The sequence below is a fragment of the Kryptolebias marmoratus genome, linkage group LG11 (assembly GCF_001649575.2).
Source record: "Kryptolebias marmoratus isolate JLee-2015 linkage group LG11, ASM164957v2, whole genome shotgun sequence".
Lineage (NCBI taxonomy): Eukaryota > Metazoa > Chordata > Actinopteri > Cyprinodontiformes > Rivulidae > Kryptolebias > Kryptolebias marmoratus.
Window position 1 is genome coordinate 17,290,807 of NC_051440.1, and position 19,028 is coordinate 17,309,834.

The 19,028-nt window shown below is 36.6% G+C and overlaps 1 protein-coding gene across 7 annotated transcripts in view; it reads right to left on the reverse strand.

Annotated features, from left to right (window-relative positions):
* The window catches only part of shank3a (SH3 and multiple ankyrin repeat domains 3a), a 134,296-nt gene that overhangs the window by 28,689 nt on the left and 86,579 nt on the right, over positions 1-19,028 (reverse strand). For all 7 annotated transcript variants that reach the window (XR_005233765.1, XM_025003704.2, XM_037978419.1 and 4 more), the window contains one exon: positions 17,297-17,410. Coding sequence is in view for 6 of the 7 variants with exons in the window: in XM_025003704.2 (XP_024859472.1) it covers positions 17,297-17,410 (114 nt within the window). In the remaining variant the exon portion in view is untranslated. The remainder of the gene's footprint in view (positions 1-17,296; positions 17,411-19,028) is intronic.

Sequence of the window (19,028 nt, forward strand, 5' to 3'; positions counted from 1 at the left end):
TCTGTCATGGTAATTTGAGTCTTGTCGGACGTCTGGGTGGTTCACAGTAGGTGAAAGGTGTGGGCCGCAGACCTCCCAGCAGAGGCTGGATTCACCGTGAGCACGAAGCAAGCGGGTGGATTTGACTCAGCATCAGGTGTTGACTCAAGCTGTCTGGACCTCGGGCCTTTCCACATAAACCTTAAAGATTTAGTGTTTACCATAACAAGTAGTAACAGTGCTGGAGAGAAATATTCAAAGGGTTAAAAGCCTCACATGCTACAGCACCTCAAGTCAATACATGCACTCTTTAACTAAAAAGTAAAACTCAACATAAAACTGCTCACATGTTACACATTTGAAAGTTTTGAACCCAAAAGCTGGAGTTGGATTCACGGTCAAAACTTGAATTTTTAGTAAAACTCAAACACAAGAATCCAGAGCAGCATAATGAGACTTGACAAAAGCAGGAACTAACAGCATCTAACAGGATGATCTCTAAACTAGCTGAGGAAAAACAAAGAGTACAAATACTGTTAGGGATGGTAATGGGTGGAAACATGTGTGCTGCTTACTATTAAAAATCAGGTGGTGTGTAAGGGCTGGAACCAGGGACTGTTGAGGACTTCTAATCACAATAATGAAAAAAAAAAAAAAATCCAAGTAATCAAAACACAATTAAGCCAATACCAAAAACAAAAACCCTTAAGCCATGACAAACTAGACAACAGAAGGAAGCGCCTCAGAAATATCTGTCTGGAACAGCACAGTCTAAGGAACAACTAAGATTCTGCACAGAACCCCCAAGCTCCCAGTAGAGAACCATGAAATAGCAGGTGAGGAAAAATATGATGAGCTGGGTGACAAGGATTGCAACTAAAAAGTGGAAGAGTTAGTTTTTTTCCCCATTATTGTGCAAATGTTTCATAAAAAAACAAACTGATATTTAAATTCAAACGCTCTTATAACAAACTAGATTTTTTTCTTCTCTAAATTCTCTTTTAAGGATTTAGAAAATCTATAGTGTGATGGGAGACTTTAGCCAATTACAGCCCTTTTGAGACCAGCCACTTTGAGGTATAAAGAGCAGCTAAGACCTGAGTAAGTGAAGATTAAGCAGGAGTTTGTCTGAGAGGAATGTGTGTGTGTGTGTGTGTGTTTTCTTCTGCTGCCAACAATTCTGCCAAATAAACCCTAAAAATGTAGGACTTTTCCCTCTTATCTCACATTCGTGAATTCATTGAAAGGGTTTCCGTCTGTTCTGTATGAACAATAATTAATTGATAAAATTAGGAATGAATGGTGTTTGTTGGTTTTTGATGGCTTCCCATAATTTGTATTGCTGAGATTAAAGCATGTTTATCATCAACCTAAATCTACAGTACGTCATGTTTTCTATTGTTTTAATAAAATGCTACATTTCTGCTGCACACGTCTCTTTTTTTAGCCCACGGTCCATGTGGACAGATTGTAACGCCTTTACTGTCCTTGTTTGAAGGACGCAGTAGCTACATCTTACACACACACACACACACACAGACACACAGATGAATGGAAACACAAACCAAAATGGACACACAGAGAAACCTGCTGAATGAGAATTAACCTATGCTGCTTCACCGCTGATAAAGTTGCACACAAACCTGCACACACATTAGCACAAACGCACACACTTATCAAGTGGGCCTCATTGACTTTTTGATCCCATCCTTCCACACATCTCCACTTTCTCTCCTGTCTTTTTGCCTCCTTGTTCATATTTATCTCAGACAAAAGACAACATACAGATTGTAGTGAACCCAAAGGCCTCCAAACACCTTGAATATTAAAGCAGTGTTTAACATAATCAGAAAAATGCTGAATCTGCAGCCTATAAGACGCTTGTTTGGTGAAAGGCAGGGAGGAAGACCAAATCCTCTTTTCTCTTTGTTCTCTTTTGTGCCAGATGTTCCACATATCTAACATGGACATTTTGGGAGTGTACAGGTAGAAACAAGGCTAACCCACATCCACACATCACAAAGAACAGACCAGTGTCTTTATTTACATTTCCCTCCTCATGTAACCTTTACATTTTTACTAACCTTATGAATCATACTTACAAATGAGAATAGGTGACTCTTTTTCCACCCACTGCTGATAAAATTAGTTATGCTCTCAATACGACAGTGTGATAGAGTACAAAAAAGGAGACTAAAAGCAGACTGTATAGGTTTGATCTTCAACTGGAATTGGGCTAAACCACAAACAAGATTTTAGGTTTCATGAAAGTGTTAAATGGTAAAAATCACAATAAATTTTAAATGACTATATTCCTGTATTTGTTCCAGAATACACAGACTTATATATAACCTTACAACCTTACTCTTATTTAGTTTGTACTGGCTCCTTTTTTTAAACACAGCTGAAAAGTAAAAGGTAATGGGATTTTTACATTTTTTGCAAAATTATCTAACTGTACGAGTTTTGTAATCCTTTTGTTTCAGCTGACAGTATTCTTGGGGTCACTCAGCCAGATGCAACAGCTTGTTAAGATACAAAGTACTCTCGTTTTACTGCAGACTCGTTTACATATTTAGACTTCTGCACGGATTTGGTTTAGAAATGCAAAGCACTAAAGAATTTCTAGTTTGTGTTCTTGCTTAAGACATTAAAATGGGACATTATAATAAAATTGTATTTTAAATGGATTTTGTAAAGCCAGAATACTCAGGATATAAATGGTGTGGTGTGAGTTTTTACAGCTCACAGAACATCCTCCAAAAGTGATGCTCATTAACAGATTGGTATACTTTATGATTCTGAGGAACAATAAATTTTTCACACAGTTCCAACAGAATATAAGTCGGAATATGATAACATTTAATTACTTTAGGTGGTTGAACAACAAGCTTACATTTTTGTGTAGTACAGGCTTCACAAAAAAGTAAGCTACTGTAAAGTTTGAGCTCTATAAACACCAAAACTGACTGGCCAGAAAAGGGAAAAAGAAAGAGTGAGGAGATAGCCTGTTTGATATAAACTTAATGCTCTTCTTTCCGTCACGGTCTAAGAAGCCGCTTTGATCACAGAATAAGACAATGACAACGCAAATACTGATGGTTCATTAAAGAGACAAGCTTTTAATAAAGGCAAAATTCAATAAGGCCAGTAAACGAGAAGATATCAAGGCTATCGAATGTGGGAGCTGAACAGTTTGACTAAACCCCACGAGTTAAAAAGCCTGATCTGTCTCATCATATTTCATTAGCAACAACAGACGGTTGCTCAAGTAATTAAATAAATTAGAAAACTGGATTTCAAATGTGAGCCTTAAGTTCTGACAAAACTACCAACTGATTTTTTTTTAATGGGCTAATGTGTCTGACTGGTGCTTTTATTTTAAAAAACAAAACAAAAAAACACTATCGACAACAAACATGCTTATGTTAAAGAACACAACAGCAACAACAAACAGCTTCCTATTGCTGAAGTCGTGTTTCGCTGAGAAAAAAGGATAATCTCAACAACAACAACAAAAAATATACTTTGGACAAATCCATGTAGTAAAAGGTTAGAAACCAACATAGGTTCAAAAAAACATTCAAGTTCTTCAAGATTCTTCACTATTAATGTTTCCTTTCATTGCACCCAATCAAGGCTAATTATTCTGTAAAATTCTCTGAGCCATAAGCATTTCAGATTAGACTACAATCAGCTGGCTATGGCGGTCATCCTAATTTGGGTTGACTGCAAAATTTAACAAGCTTAAGATGTGAAGCCAATAATTACTTTCTGAGTTTCATTTAAAGTCCATCCAGTGGTTCATGATATATTTTGCTAACAGACCATTTAAAATAGAGACAAGTTTCAGCTACTACCACACCATATTTTAGTACAATACCTGTAAAATTGACTGAGTTTTGGCCATTTTTCTATTGGCTAAGATGACTTTGCTGTGGCAGCCAACTTGAAACAAGTTGACACCAAAAGTTAATCAGCTGTTGATAAAAGTTTCATTAAAATACATTCAGTGTTCATGAGATATTTTGCTAATGCTACAGACAAACGCACACACACACACAGACAAAAAGATGATCGTGCCACTTTCGCCTTTGGTGGTGGGTGACAACAACATTACAGATTGTGGATAAACTCACCCCAGTACAGATTCTGATGAATGAGGTTGGTTGGCTCGGTCTTCACAACTGTTACTACTCCATCTATCCTGCTACACATCACAGGCAGACCTGAGACCATGACTGGACAACAGTCCATTTCAAACTATTTTCAGTTTCTTCCAAGATTTTGACAGAGATGTTGTCCGTCCTCCTTGCCACTTGTCCATCTTCCAGTATGAAATACTAAAGAACTAGCTTCCATCTCGTCTTTGCCTTTAAACAATCAAAACCGCTTCAGAAAAGTCCATTTTGTGCAGAAAGCTAAACATTCCTTAGCGGAATTTTTATGTTAAAAGCTGTTTATCTTCTTAAAAAAATAAAAAATAGACTTTGTGGACAAGTAGCATCAAAACTGTGTGTCACTGCTTGTGGCCTTAATGTCCAACTCTCTTTCAGCCTCAAGCAAACAACTCCAGCATATATTTCATATTTCTGCTTTTCTGCTGCTTTTCTCCTCCTCCTCTCCCTCAGAATTGGTTCGTTTGTTGAAGAGCCTTTGGAGAGCTTGTTGTTGCCATGTAAGTATCAGAGGCAGAAGACCAACGCCTATAAATACCTCAGCTCTCTCAAAGAGGAAAAATCCTTGAATAATTCAGTTAAAACCCAACAACAAGAAGTAACTACGTTACAAGCTCCTCAAACACAGTGATGGCTCACCGCAGCTCACGTCTGAGGCTGAGGTCAAGCTGTGCAAAGATGCACTCAAACAAATTCTCTGAAGGAACAAAAGCAGACGAGTGAGGAGCAACTTTATCACTGAGATTGTTGATGACATTTGAATTTCTGCTTATATGCAAAAAAAACCCTTAAAGTCTTAATTTTCTGTAATTTTATGGTGCTAATCTACATACTGTATATGTATTTAAAAATGTAGTTTATTTAAATACATACATATTAATACGTAGATAATACATAGATATTGAGTTATGTCTAAAAATATAGTTTCTTTAGACACAACTCAATATCTGCTAATTTTCTATTTCACCTAAAAATAAAAAATACACTCCTTTACCTTTTAAGCGGGTAGCCTTGTGAATATGTTTTGAAAGAAGAAGGTTGCAAAGAGTAACCTTGTTACAGCGGAAAAAATGCTTGCAAGTCAAATTGATGAGATTACTCACGATGAAACCTAAATGTTCAGCATACTGAGTCTCTTAGAACCTGATTCAAAGTTACAACATCGTATCTCTGTATCTCCTCTTCAGTGCAGTTTATCTAATAGTAAAAATGAAAGTTATCAGCTGGGCTATAGTAAAGACAACATTTCAATGTAAAGATATAAAAATAAAAGATAGAAATGAGAGAACCCAACCTGAGATGACATGTTGATGATACATGATGATATGTTTAAATGTGTGTGTAAAAGTGATTTATGGTCTTTAAAAAACTTGTAAAAATCCATACCAATTTAAATCTTTGACAAACTGAACAGATTTGTTCATATAAAAACAGATTTATTTTAGTTTTCATCATCAAACTCGCCAGCAGTGTAAAAGACTCGTGCTGAGAAGAAAGAAAAAAGAAAGTTTGAACAAGTTTACGTTTGGTAGCTCTCATATTATTTTCTATAAAAATCATGAAAGAAATCTAGTTCATCAAAACAAAAAGGACAAAATACATTTTTTATATGAATTCCAGTGTGATTTCAAATGTTTAAAACATGACTTTGGTTACATAAGACGTCAACCTTAAGATAATTTTTCAGTTCTTACATGGTTACAGCAAAACTTAGAGCTAAATTTAGGGTATTAACAATAAACCTGCATTACTTTAATTATATTGCAATAATTACTAATTTTAAGACAATGCTATAATTGATTTGTTGTGACAAATCACAACTTGTATGCAAAAAGACCTAGAACTTATGAAAGATGAAAGATTAATGCAATTTTCTGGGAAATTTAAGAGAAATCATTTAATTCAATTTCCCTTTCATGGTGTTTTATTCTGTGCCCAATTTAACCTGATTTAACTGATTACCTCTTGCTCACTCATGTAAAACAGCAGAAGATTGACACTGTTACAAAAACAAAAAGCAACACAAACTGCATAGACCTTTTCACCAAAGTTTGTAGTAGAACAACAGTTTATTTATGTATTATTGTTGCCTCAGCTTTAGAATTTTTGTAATTTTTGGAACCTTGCATTGTTATAAAAAAGGTGATGCAGCAGAGTGGTAACCATGCTCCCATTCAGCTACTGTAATAGTAAAATTTTAAATAAGCATATGGCTGTCAAATTTTTTTTTTAACATTTCAGAGGGTGATATGCTTTTTGTATTTTCAATTTGGTAATTTGGGTTTGAATAATTCTTTTTTTCATTTACATTGTAAAACCTGAATATTTATTTGGAAATCATGTTTTATTTATAGTTACAAATTAGGCAAATTAACTTCCAGAGAGAGACAGTGTCCACACATTACTTTAAAGAACTACAGGTGAAAAGTGTATGAAAGCAGCCATGAAGGTGGGAAATAATCTACCTTTAGAGAGCTGCAGTGACCTGCCCTGCTGTGTCTTTTTATTTCTGTTTGCGCACGTGCACGTGTGTGCATGCATGTGACCCGCTGTCCTGCAGTGCAGCCTCTGTTAAATGTGAAACGTCTCTGCTCAACTGTCAAACCTGTTTCAGCGTTGATTCATTGTTCAAATAGAATTGCCATCTATTATGATTTGTTATGGATCTGTCCTCCACAGAGTGAGATGGTTTAACACACTTGACTGAATTCTGATGAAAGGTACAGATAACTGCCATCACTCTTTGGTCAACAAACAAAATACAAACCCGCCACCACCACCTCCACACAGACACCTTAAAATATGGGACTTAAGTAACTTAATGTCCCTTTGAGATGATTTTTTTTCTCAAGGGTTATGAGACAGGACTCTTCTTGTGCTGCCTGTCTATTACACTGACTCAGCTAAATTTTAATGCCAAAGACATGTCTCAGAACCTGTGCCTTATTATTTCTCTTTCTCTGTCTCTCCTTTTAATAAGATGGATTAGTTGGCTATGCAAATCCATCTGCTGACTCCACACAGAATATAGACAATGAGTAAAATGTGTGTGTGTGTGTGTATAAGCACAAAGTTGAATAAAAGTCAGTCGATTTGCATGCACATGCACTGCTCCTCTGTGCCTGGATTTGCATACTCTCTCTGCATTTTACATGTCCGCGCTGGAGAGTTACTGATGACTGACTTAAAATCTCTATTTGGAACAGACTAATTCCTGCAACTATAAAAGAAGCTTACTAAAACAGGTTGCCACTGGGTGGTTCACTGAAACACTGAAAATAGTGACTGGGGGAATTTAAACTAACCATTCATTTCTAATATACAGTATAGATCCACTCACTGGGTAAATGTAAGGTTAAAAATCATTTTCTTAACAAACCAAACCAAAACAAATACATCTAACATTAGGCTTCTGCTACAGGTCTTCCTATATGTGGACAAATTTACTTTTTAATGAAATGCAATTACTAACGTTCACAAATAATGTTTATAAAAACAAAAGTTATATTTTTAATGTTTGTGACTTATCTAAACACTAAAACACCAGTAAAAGCTGAATTGTTGCTGAAATGAGCTCCTTCAAAGGTTTTGGCTGTGAATTTTAAATGAGAAATGCTTACCTCATCAAAAAACTTATATGGGAGCCAAAATGAAAACCACATCATTTGATACAATGCACAAACCATACAGCTGAAAAAAAAAAACGAATCATGCTTTTTGGACATCAAGTTTAAATTTTCAGAATATATATCACTGCTTAAAAGAGTCCTGATTATTGAGACAAGACCTTAATGGAGGCATGTTTCATACAACAAAAAAAGACATTTACCAAAACAGGGATTTAAAAATGACTTGTCTCCTTCAGCAGTCAGAGGGAAAAGTAATATAAGCAAAAATAATGGGACCAATGTCTTCTCTGCAGCTGGCCTTGTTAACACATACACACACACACACAGACACCTTTTCATTATTCATTGTTTGCATGAGAGCGAAAGTATGAAGGGTGAAGACAGAACATGTCCTTGAAATGTAGATAATATGACACACTGAAAACAAACAGTGGAAGGAAGAGATGCAAGAATAAAAGAAAAGCTAAGGCTTCCAGGTCAGCATGCTTAAGTCTTAAAATGTGAACATGGTATGTACTGTTATGTGTCCAACATTTTGTTTATATTTGCATTTAACTGCTCTAACTAAAATAAGTTTTTCCATATATATATATATATATATATCTCATCTGAGTGCCAGATGCTTATTTCATAAAAAATGAACATTTCAAAGAAAAAGATTTACAATTTAAATGCTGCTTGGTGACTACAGTCCTCACATGAAAAATGTAAAATCCACTCCCACTATGGCAGGATTCATAAACGCAGCCAATATTTGGTTCTCTTTTTCTTCTTCTTCTTTTTTTGGGGGGGTATTTTCGTTTCAAGCATTCTCATGTGGACTTTAAGAATGTTATCTAGTTCTGGTTTCTTGGATGTTCTTTCCTTAATTGTGTTTTATACTGATGCTCCAAGAACACCCAGCTCCTAATTTGCATGAATAATTAATCACTGAGTAAATCTTTTCATCGTTTATCAAGTGTTTTTATATCCCAATCATAAAAAAAAATGTAATTTTCAGAATTTCCTCAGTTTCTGAAAAAGATTCCATTTTGCCACCTGTCACGGAATGGCTCTCAAGAGAAAATCGCTCTGATTACAACAATGACATACCAGATTGTGTTTTGATGAACTGCAACAGGGCCATCCATACAATCACAACAGTCACTAGTAGAGTTATAAAATTACACCACTGATCAGCAACCCAAGCACTGTAAGTTTTCCCATTTGCTGTTATTCTCTTTTTTTAATATTTTCACTTTGATTGTTTGTGTCCCAGATATGTTTTGTATGCTAACAAATTTGAGCCCACACACAGTATTAACTGAATTTTACAAACAGGTGCTTTCATAAATTCTGTCTGTGTTGCTCAGCCTTTCAGCTGAACTTTTGTTCCGAAATTCAGATTCAGACTACTCAGAGCAGCAAGTGCATACAGTCATTTGTGGACTGCATGTGTTCAGTGCTTTATTTTTAGCCTTTCTATAACTAATACTTACTAAAAGAGGTGCTTGAAAATGTTTTTTTCTTAAGTAAAACTATTAATACTGCACAGTAGAATCACTGTCAAGACTTGTTTGGTGATATCTCACAAACCAGCAAAAAACAGTAATGTTATGTGGTGAGGATTTTATCAGGGTGTTTGGAGGACTGCTGTGTTAAAGTGCCAATAAAAAGGTGAGAACTTTCTACATATGACAAGGCAGCAAACAAAGATAGAGAACAACTTCTAAAACCCAACAAAAATTAGAATTAAAGAAAAATAAACAGAAAGAACAGCTATTTTATGTTGGTAATTTGATGCTGGTATTCAAAATACTGCGAAATGTGATTTTTATTCATTTTCTTTTTACCACAAATTGTTTTGTGACTTTTCATTGTTATTTTATTATTTAATATAGAAAGTTTAAATCCTCAGTATGACTGCTTCAGAGTTTTATTGCCAATCTCACGATCAGCAATTTAAAATGTAGTGTTTCTGTAAAAAACTGTGGCTGTTTAGCTCAATCAGTTATGAGATATTCTGGTAAAGTCAAGGTCTTGAGTTTATATCTCAAGTGAGTGAATTCTAATTACGTTTTGAAACTAAGTGAAATGTGAGTTTATGTGTTCTTCCTTTTTCACCAAATTTAGTAGAATTTTAGTCAAGATATTTAAGGATTATTTGGTGTCTTTTCAACCAAAACATATTTAGTGGGCTTTTTGTGATTCATATACCACAATAACATCCTCTATCTGGAGCTGAGAAGCTGTTGCCAGAACAGAAGGTCCCCAAAATGAGATTGAGCTCATAACACAGATATATTGTTACATTTTCTTTTTGCTGCTGCTGTCAGTGCCAACAACAGGAAAAGATAGCCCTGAGAGGGCCTATAACGTGATGAGCAAATCACAATAAGCTCAGTAATAGCACTGTTGGGCTGAGCAGAGAGAACATGTTCAATAGTACTTCCTTCTTAGATGCACTAGTGCAGCCACCACAGATTGCACAGTCCTCATTTCTTAATAAGACTCTGTGCACTTCTGCACAATCCAGTGATATCTGCCTCTTTCCAACTGAGAGTGGGCATCCCAGAGTGCATGATGTTGAATGTCTACTTCTTGTACAGCGAATTCTCCCTGGAGAGGATGTTCGATTTGCTGTTCAACAAACTGAGAACACACACAAGCTGTGTGCCAGACTAGAGGTTAATCATATCACCATACAAAGGAGATGATGCTTTACATCCAGCCACAAGGAGGACACACAGAGTTGGGAATCCCACAGTTTCAGCAGCACCTTAAACAGGGGAAAATAAGTATCGTGCAAACTCTTTCAACTAGAACTATTTACCTGCTTGGATAGAGCATTGTGTGTCAGCAATCTGAGTTTATGTTTTGGATTTGAAGATTAAACTTAAGCTCAATATGGGGCACATCAATCCAATTCCTTTTTCTGGACAAAAGAAATATCAAGCAAAATAGCTAAAACTTTTTTCCTCCTCCAGCACAATTTGAACTGCCTCCTCATCTTCAGAGAGGAGAAACTGTGCTCTGTAAAAGCCCTTCCAGCAGAAAAACTGCAGTTTGTAACTTCTGGCAAAAGGTGTTAACACTTATAGATTAGGGAGGAGGACACAACATGGAGAATTGCATTTTTGTCTTCCTTGTCATTGTTTTCTCCTGATCCATACTGACATCCTACCTGTCTTCTTCTCTGTCACTCTTCATGTTGTCAGAGCTGACTGAAATGTGGATTTTGAAACTTTTTTCTCTTTTTGGGGTATTTGAGGCCACCAACACTCAGAGGAAATGATGCAAATCCTAGGCCGGCAGCTCAGCAGTATTCACAAGGTCTGCCACCAAACCTCCAAACTTCTCACTCCTAAATGTGGTGCAGTGGGGGCTGGGGATCTTTCTCATTAAAACTGCCATTTTGAAAGCATCTTCAGTATTGCTGCCATCACAACTCCTCTGTATAAAACACTGGCCGCAATAACACCACTCAACTTTGACACCTGACAAATGGCCTTGACTCTCATGTTCACCTGTCTGCTAGCTTAAGTTAATAAAAATGAGGAGGGGTCCACCACAGCACGAAAAACACCACTTTGACAAAAATGTTGTCCTAATAAAAACGGATAAAAATCACTGATACTAAGTGAGCCAATGTCTGAGGTCAACCTTGATGAATGATTAAACAAACAGCTGAAGAAAGTAGTACCGCAGAGGAGTAGGTACTTAAAAAGTGGGGACAGACACCGTGTGTGCCAGTCAGATATTATTTCTCCTGATAGTCTAATCATCTCCCTCAATTTAGATTGCATAGCGGAACATTTGCTGAGAATAAGGTCATGAATATCCAGTCTTTTAGACTGCAGAATGTGACTATTTCCATAAACTGCCAAATCTTTCGCACTATAGGCAAGTCCATCCATATTGTAATTTTATCTAAGAAGTCTTCTAATATAATGTAACACTACAAAAAAGAAATACCTGAAAGCTAATATTGCCATGGGATACTGTAGGCTAAATCATATTGGCAATAAACATAAAATAGCTTTTGGTATCAGCATTTTCAGAAAGCACATTAACATGCTGAAGATAATTAAATAATATTGTCAAATTATTTTTATTACTGTCCAAATAAATCACAGTATGAGAAATACTCAGTGAGCCTGCACCTTGGACATGAGTAGACAAATTGAAAGCTACAAAAAGAAACCAGTTTTAATAGCAACACAACTGTGGCCAGTTGACTTTTTGTATGATTCCTCTGCAACTCACTGCACCATCTCTCTCTCACTGCTACCCTTTCTATGCTACCCTCCCCTTTTAAATGTTCCGTTCATGTCAGTCTCGGCTGCTGCTGCAACATTAATGCTTAAGCATTCTGAGGGAGTGCAGACACACTCCAAAACTTCTTAATGGGCAGGCTAAAAATAGCTCAGGCTGGATCTGACTGGGCTGATTCAAGCAGCTGTGAGTCATTCAATTGTGCCACTATGAAGGAAGAACAAGAGAATGGAGTTAACAAGCCCCAAAAAAGGAAGATAAATGAATGTTTGCCCTTTTGTTAAGACATAGACCACTGAAAATTTTAAGCTTTGCTTATTGCTTCAATAAAATAATATATTTTATAATGCTGTGAGAGGCTGCAATGCTCTTTGAGGACATTCAACACTGCAGGGCACCAAAAAAGAAAAATGAAGGCTCTGGAAAAAAAAATGCAGGCTTTAGTTACCAGAAGGGCAGATTATTTGTATTACTGTAATTTTTATTTGTTTTTAACTGAAAGCAGAATGAGGGGCATGGTTTTCCCTCTGGAGGCTCGTAACACCCTAACAGATTGTAGAAAAGAGATTAACAGTGCCATTGCAGAAAATGACTGGCATCACAATTTGTTTGCATCATTAGAAAAGGAAGAGCAGTTAATAGTCACATCATTATCCCCTCTGTTGCTGCAAGTAAACATCAACTATTAGCCGCAAGAAACAGGCCAGCAGCATGTGTGCTGTGTGCATATGTGAAAGGGAGTGTAAACAGAGTGGGAGAAAATATTCAGCATCATTTGTGTGTGACGTTTAATAAACATTAGTATTCTTCTTGTCTCTGAGTTATTGTTTATTAACCTTAAACAGTAAATTGATTCTCTTTAGAATATGGACACTGCACACCCCACAGACACGTATCAGCACTTCACCATCACTCATTGTAGCCCTAATGAATTCAATCAATACTCTCTACTGTTTGCCCTTCTTTTCTTTATCAGTTGCTCGTGTCTCCATTGTTGCATGTTGCTTTTTTTTTGTCTTTGACTGCTACACTTTGCCCTTGTCTCCCACCACCTCTCTTTCTCTGTCCCCTCGAGCGTTGGCTGAAGATGAACTGCTGGTTGTGGGGAGCTCTGGCTGTGCTGAGAGAGAGGAGCAAAGCGGTGACAGATAAGAACCAGCAGAATCAGTGATAGTTTAAACTGCCTCTTTCACATGGCCACCTGCTTCCTTTCACTGTCTTTTTCATTTTCTGTCCCTCTGAATGAAACTACTTTTATTCTGCCCTCCCACTCCCCCCCTCCCCCGTTTTTCATCACTGCTCTTTCAAACCTGGCAGAGAAGAGACAGAGGCAGGGATAGATAAAGAGAGATACCACTTTCAGAGTCATGGCTCATGGTGATGTGCAGTGGTAGAGAGAAACTGAGAGACAGCAGGAAAGAGAGCGTGCACTCAGTAGTATTTGGGTTACCTAATTGTAGAGCGTGCCGTCTTTCCTGCTTCACTACGCTGAGACACATTGCCCTCACTGTCAGTAACGCCTCAATGGCTGCCTCCAGATAAACAACTCTGTGTGTGTTTGAATGTGTCCCAGTGAATATGTTACTGTGTAATCCTGTGTTGCTCTGCTGTTGTATCACTACTGATGAATATCAGGATAAAATTATCTTGTATTGCTTCATTAAATTCAGAAATGTGCATTTTAATCAACGACATATACTCTAGTTTAATGTATAATTCATATAAAAACAAGAAGTGTTAAAAAAGGCAGTGTCTGGCAGGAAGGAGAAGGGAGGATGGGACTCTTTTAATCTTCAAAAAATAGATATATGAGAGTTCAGGTTTTCAGGATTTATGACTGAGTTGGGCATCAATATCAGAACCATCTCCTGTCCTCCCTCTCTTTTCCCTTCCCTCTTTTCCTCTCTTCCTCAGAAACATGCTCCACCATCTCTACTTTGCTGTCTCTTAGAGTATACTCCACCATCCGTCTCCCTGGCTATCTGGCCCTCTCTTTCCCACCTTTCCCTATCTGTTCTCACAATGCATTTAAATGGAGTCTTTAGACATTCCAGCTGTTCTCATCTCTTCACACCTACGTTGAGGTAACCTCAATCCCTCAACAATGCTTCCAACCGGGAAAAGGACCCAGCTGCCCCAGAAATATGCCCAAGGAGACATATGACAAATAAGAAACAAGAAGCAGGATGAAATTTATGACAAAAAATGTCCTTGTCCCATTTCAAATATATGTATGCGCTGCAGTGCTAAACTATCCCACGAGATGGCCAGATGGTTTCCGTGATGCTTCTTTATGGTGCTCCGTGGAGTTTAGTGCCACACACATTGTTGCCCTTGAAACCACACTAAACAAAATGCGCCATCTGTTAGTTAAATGACTGTCTAAACTGGAATGTGGCCACATTAATCTGATTTATTCCCAGTTGTTTACAAAAGCTACATTGTTTACATTAATTTCTGCTGCCATAGCACAGATCATCGGGTTATCATGGTAGAAAAAAGTATTTTTTTTGATGGTAAGGATCATCATCAATGCCTGAACTTTTTTTTTTACAGAGTTTTTGTTCTTAGTTAACATATTTATTTGTACATAAGATTAAATGTAGACAGTATTAAACCTTAGTGCAGCAGCAATAATCTTATTAGTTAAAAGAGATGGTTAATAACAATACTAGTCTCTAAAAATAGCAGAGCATTCCTCCAGATATGTACAACACTGGCACCCTTCACTTGAGGGATTAAACATCAAAAACAGAAGCAGACATAAAAAGTCCTAAAACAAAAAGTACCATTTCTTAAAAAAATGCATTTTGCCCACTGCCTTGCAAGACAAAGTTTTAAAACAAAGCTTTTATGCAATCTATTAGTGCTTGTTAATAGTGTCTCTCAGCTATAACTACCATAATTTTTTGTGTAACATTTGTAAAATTGACTGAGTTATTGGTGATAATCAAAGAAAGGATGATCATGGTATGGACGATGGAATTATTTCTGTTGAACCAATCTCTTATTAAAGAGTCTATACACATTAAATAGTTTCATTGGTTTTTTTTTCCATAACAGAATAAATACTCTACTATAAAAAATACAATTAGGTCTCTTGAAATACTGCAGTGTTCGAGGCTTTTACTTTTAAGTTATATTGTAATATTACCAACTTGCAACCTGTCCAGGGTCTACCCCACCTCTTGCACTGTGACAGCTGGAGATAAGCACCAGCTCCTCCGTGATCCGGAAAACAAGAAGCAGGTAAAAGAAAATCGATGGTTTGATAGATGGATGGATGGAGTATCACGTTACCCCTAAGGTCACAATCAGAAAGATGTGACTTTTTCTTTTAATATAGAGAAGTTCTTAAATGTTGACATGTTATTAAGTGGTTGTTTGCTGGTGAATTCCCTGAAAAACGTGCCCCAATGCACTCTTTGTCCACATGTTCTTAACTTAAGCTAAACTGGGCAACCTTTCCAGTGCACCTGCATTTAATTAGGTTTTAATTAAGTACCCATAAAAGCCTGGTGGAAACTCAGGACAGCAGTCAGCATGGGAGGAAAATGTCAACGAAGGAAGCAGGAAGAAAGTGCATTCCTGGATTGCTTAAAGTTGGTATTGATTCTCAAAGTTATGCATTTGTGAGATTCTTTTCATTGATAATCATGCATGTAATTTGAATATAATAATAAATACACAGAATTTGAGACAGATAATCAATTCTTTTTTAAACAAACATACGGTTATTTAAAACGTTAAATGTTCGTTTTTACATTTTTAAAACTTTTGCAACATAACAAAGAAAAAGTATTGAAATAAATAGGTCAATGATTTGAAATAGAACTTGTTCATTTCATATTTTTTTTTCAAAAGCTCAAGTAAAAAAAAAACTGGACATGCTGTTGTTTTTTCTGTTTTAGACCAGCACTATTCAGTTTGCCCTCCCTGGCACCATCTATGTGCCTGGCAGGTGTGTATTTTGGGCAGTGTGACAGAGACAGGATACATGCTCATATTTGTCGGCTTTGAGTGGTAGATTGGTTGTGTTATATTTAATGTTTTTTTAAAGTAAGGAGTTGCAGCTGTGGCTAGAGGAAGTGGAAGAGGATTTTTTTTTCTGTTGCTGTAGCAGCAAAGTAGTTCTGCTTCATCTACTAAATCAGGTTGATGAAGAGGAGAGATGTTTTCTGAGCTTCTCTGGCTTCTGCACCATTTTTGATAACAAGGCAAAACAATTATGAAAAGAAAAAAAGTTACCCCAAGATTTCAGATATGAAAGACACTGATTTTTGTCTCAGAAAATATTGAAAAAGTCAAATTTTATAGGAAAAAAACTACAAATTTGAACATATAGCTCAGCTAAAATAGAAAAAGTATCTAAAATTTACAATTTAGCCTATAATATAACAAAGACTGAGCTGTCAACATAAACTTGTTGTGTTTAAAAATATGAACATTTATAAATGTTTGTATATTTTTACATACATAACAAACATGTTTTTAAAATTCATCTTAATAATTAGACACAGTGTTTGCATTCTTTTATGAGCAGGACTGGAAAGAGGAGAAGAGTGGAGATGAAGGGTGGCAGATAAGAGCTGGACAAGTAAAAAGACAAATGTATCAGATTAAGAAGTTCTCTCACTTTGTCAAATAAAGAAGCTGGGAAAATAAATTCTGTAAAAGCCAAAACTGAGTAAGTAAATAAAATAGTTAGACACAATTTAAAATGAGTGTAATTTTCATATGCAAGTAATTTTAAATTGACATATTTAATATAACGGAGGTTGTTTTTAAGGTTTTATCATTATTAAATTCCCACGCTTATTGTCTGTCTGTATCTTTAAATCAATATTTATTTTTAAACAGCTGGTGATGGTTGTTGCAGACAAATGATATTTTATTGTAACATGTAGTTTATTGAAAAGACAGAAAACTGAAAGTTAGAAAATTTAAGACAATGATCCAACAAACGTCATCATGAAGTAAAATTATTGGTTAAAACATTTTTTTTTCATTATTTCATAGTGCTGTTTTTAGAATTCTTAAAAATTTATTAACCTTTAAACACCTGGAGAAAAGACTACATAAAAAAGGATATAACTACAGCAAAAGCCAAAGGACTTACAACAACAAGATTTAACTCTCCTAAACAAGCACTGGTGCATCATAACCAGATTGAATTTTGTTGGACTGTGGCTTTTTAGGTTCCCACTGTGTATGTGTATATGTAAGTGTGTGTGAATGTGCATCCAGATGTCTCACCAAGCCTTGGGTCATACTGCCTCATCTGAACTTCTTCCACGCAGTCTGCAGGGAACCAGCCCGTCCTCCCTTTGACCGTGCCTTCCCAGAAACCTCCTTCACCTATACTGAGCACTGTCAAAAAGAGAAAGAAGAGGGCCCCCTTTAAGTCAAATTAGTGTAACAAACTCCTATGTCTGTAGTGTGATGATATAGAGTCAGCAGTCAGTTGGTGGAGGACCCAAAAGGACAAGGGACCAAAAACGTAATGTTTTCTACGTTTATGTAAACGGGAAAGAGAGGAAAGGACAAGCAGTGAAAAACTCAAAAGGGAAAACACTGTTATTCAAGTAATGTGCCATATTAACACGCTTGTTCCTTTAAAATGTTAAAAATTCATAGAAAGACAGGCAGATTTGAGAGTAAAAGTGTGGGGAATTATGACAGAAAGATGGCGAAACAGAGCGAGAGAGTGGGAAGGAGGAAGAAAGATCCCTTCTAACTTCCGCCGTGATAATTAGAGATGAATGTATAGTTGATATTGATCTTCCCCGCAGGGCTGAGCCAGCACGCTAATTTCTACAGCACTCATCTATTATCCCAGCAAGCTAACAGACACACCCGTACACACACATGCAGACTCCTCAGAGATCACCAGCTGGAACTGAGGCTTTGCCTGAACGAGCCCTTCTTCCACACCGGTTGCTAGGATACGCCAGTACAATGTTGCAGCCGCCAGGCAGCCGGCTAAATGATGTACTCTACTTCCTCCAACTATATTCCACTCTGGCACGGGGACATGTCATGGTGATGTAACCCGAGGCTCAATGAGAGACAGCCAGCTGGACTTCATCTTAGAAAGCGCGACAGTAAATGTTCAAAGACCATTCATTCACAGTATTTTTTGGCATATTCTCTAACAGATACATCAGTTTAAAGCCATGTGTGCCTACATCTGACTCCCCCTAAAATTCAGAATTATCTACATCCTGTTCACAAGCCAAATGGCAGAATGTGTTTCAGAGCACCACGTAATGAGTCAAGTTCAAACCACTGGGAAAATTAGGTTTACAATATTGATCACAAAGCAGGCTTACTATTGTTTTTCTTGGCCTGTTGCTCTTTCTTTCTTAAGCATGCTGTAAAGTCATTACCTAACTGATGGCTAGCATGTGAAGCGCTACATCACACTGGAATTTTCTTTGGCCATTTGCTATTTTAAATATATGACACCAGCTTACTTTGCTGCTGCAATGTAGTAGCATTGCTGCAAAATATAGACAATTCTGTGAGTTGGCTTATTATTTTGGTAAATGTTGATATTTAATTGCATTCCCAGCTAACAAGGTCACAACTTGCATCTTTTTTTTTTTTTTTTTTTTTTTTAATGGCCTCCCTTCTCCCCTTACAGCCATCCTCTCCACACCATTATTGAAAACTATTTATTCTAGTGATTATCAAGTGGAGTGTTTATTATATATATATATAAATATATTTATTTTTTTTTTCATTATAATATAGAAAGAAAAAGAAGAGAGAGAAAGAAAGACTACAAAATATAAGATGTATACACAAAGAGAGCACACGGCAACACGGCAAGCACCTGACCACTGTCTGTTCCCCTGTAAAGGACATGACAAAGCACAGCATACACATGAATATACCTTCACATATCTATCTATATGTCTACATATGATACCTACATAGGCATTCCTACATCTATTTGTGTGTGGTTGTGAACATGCATAAGTGC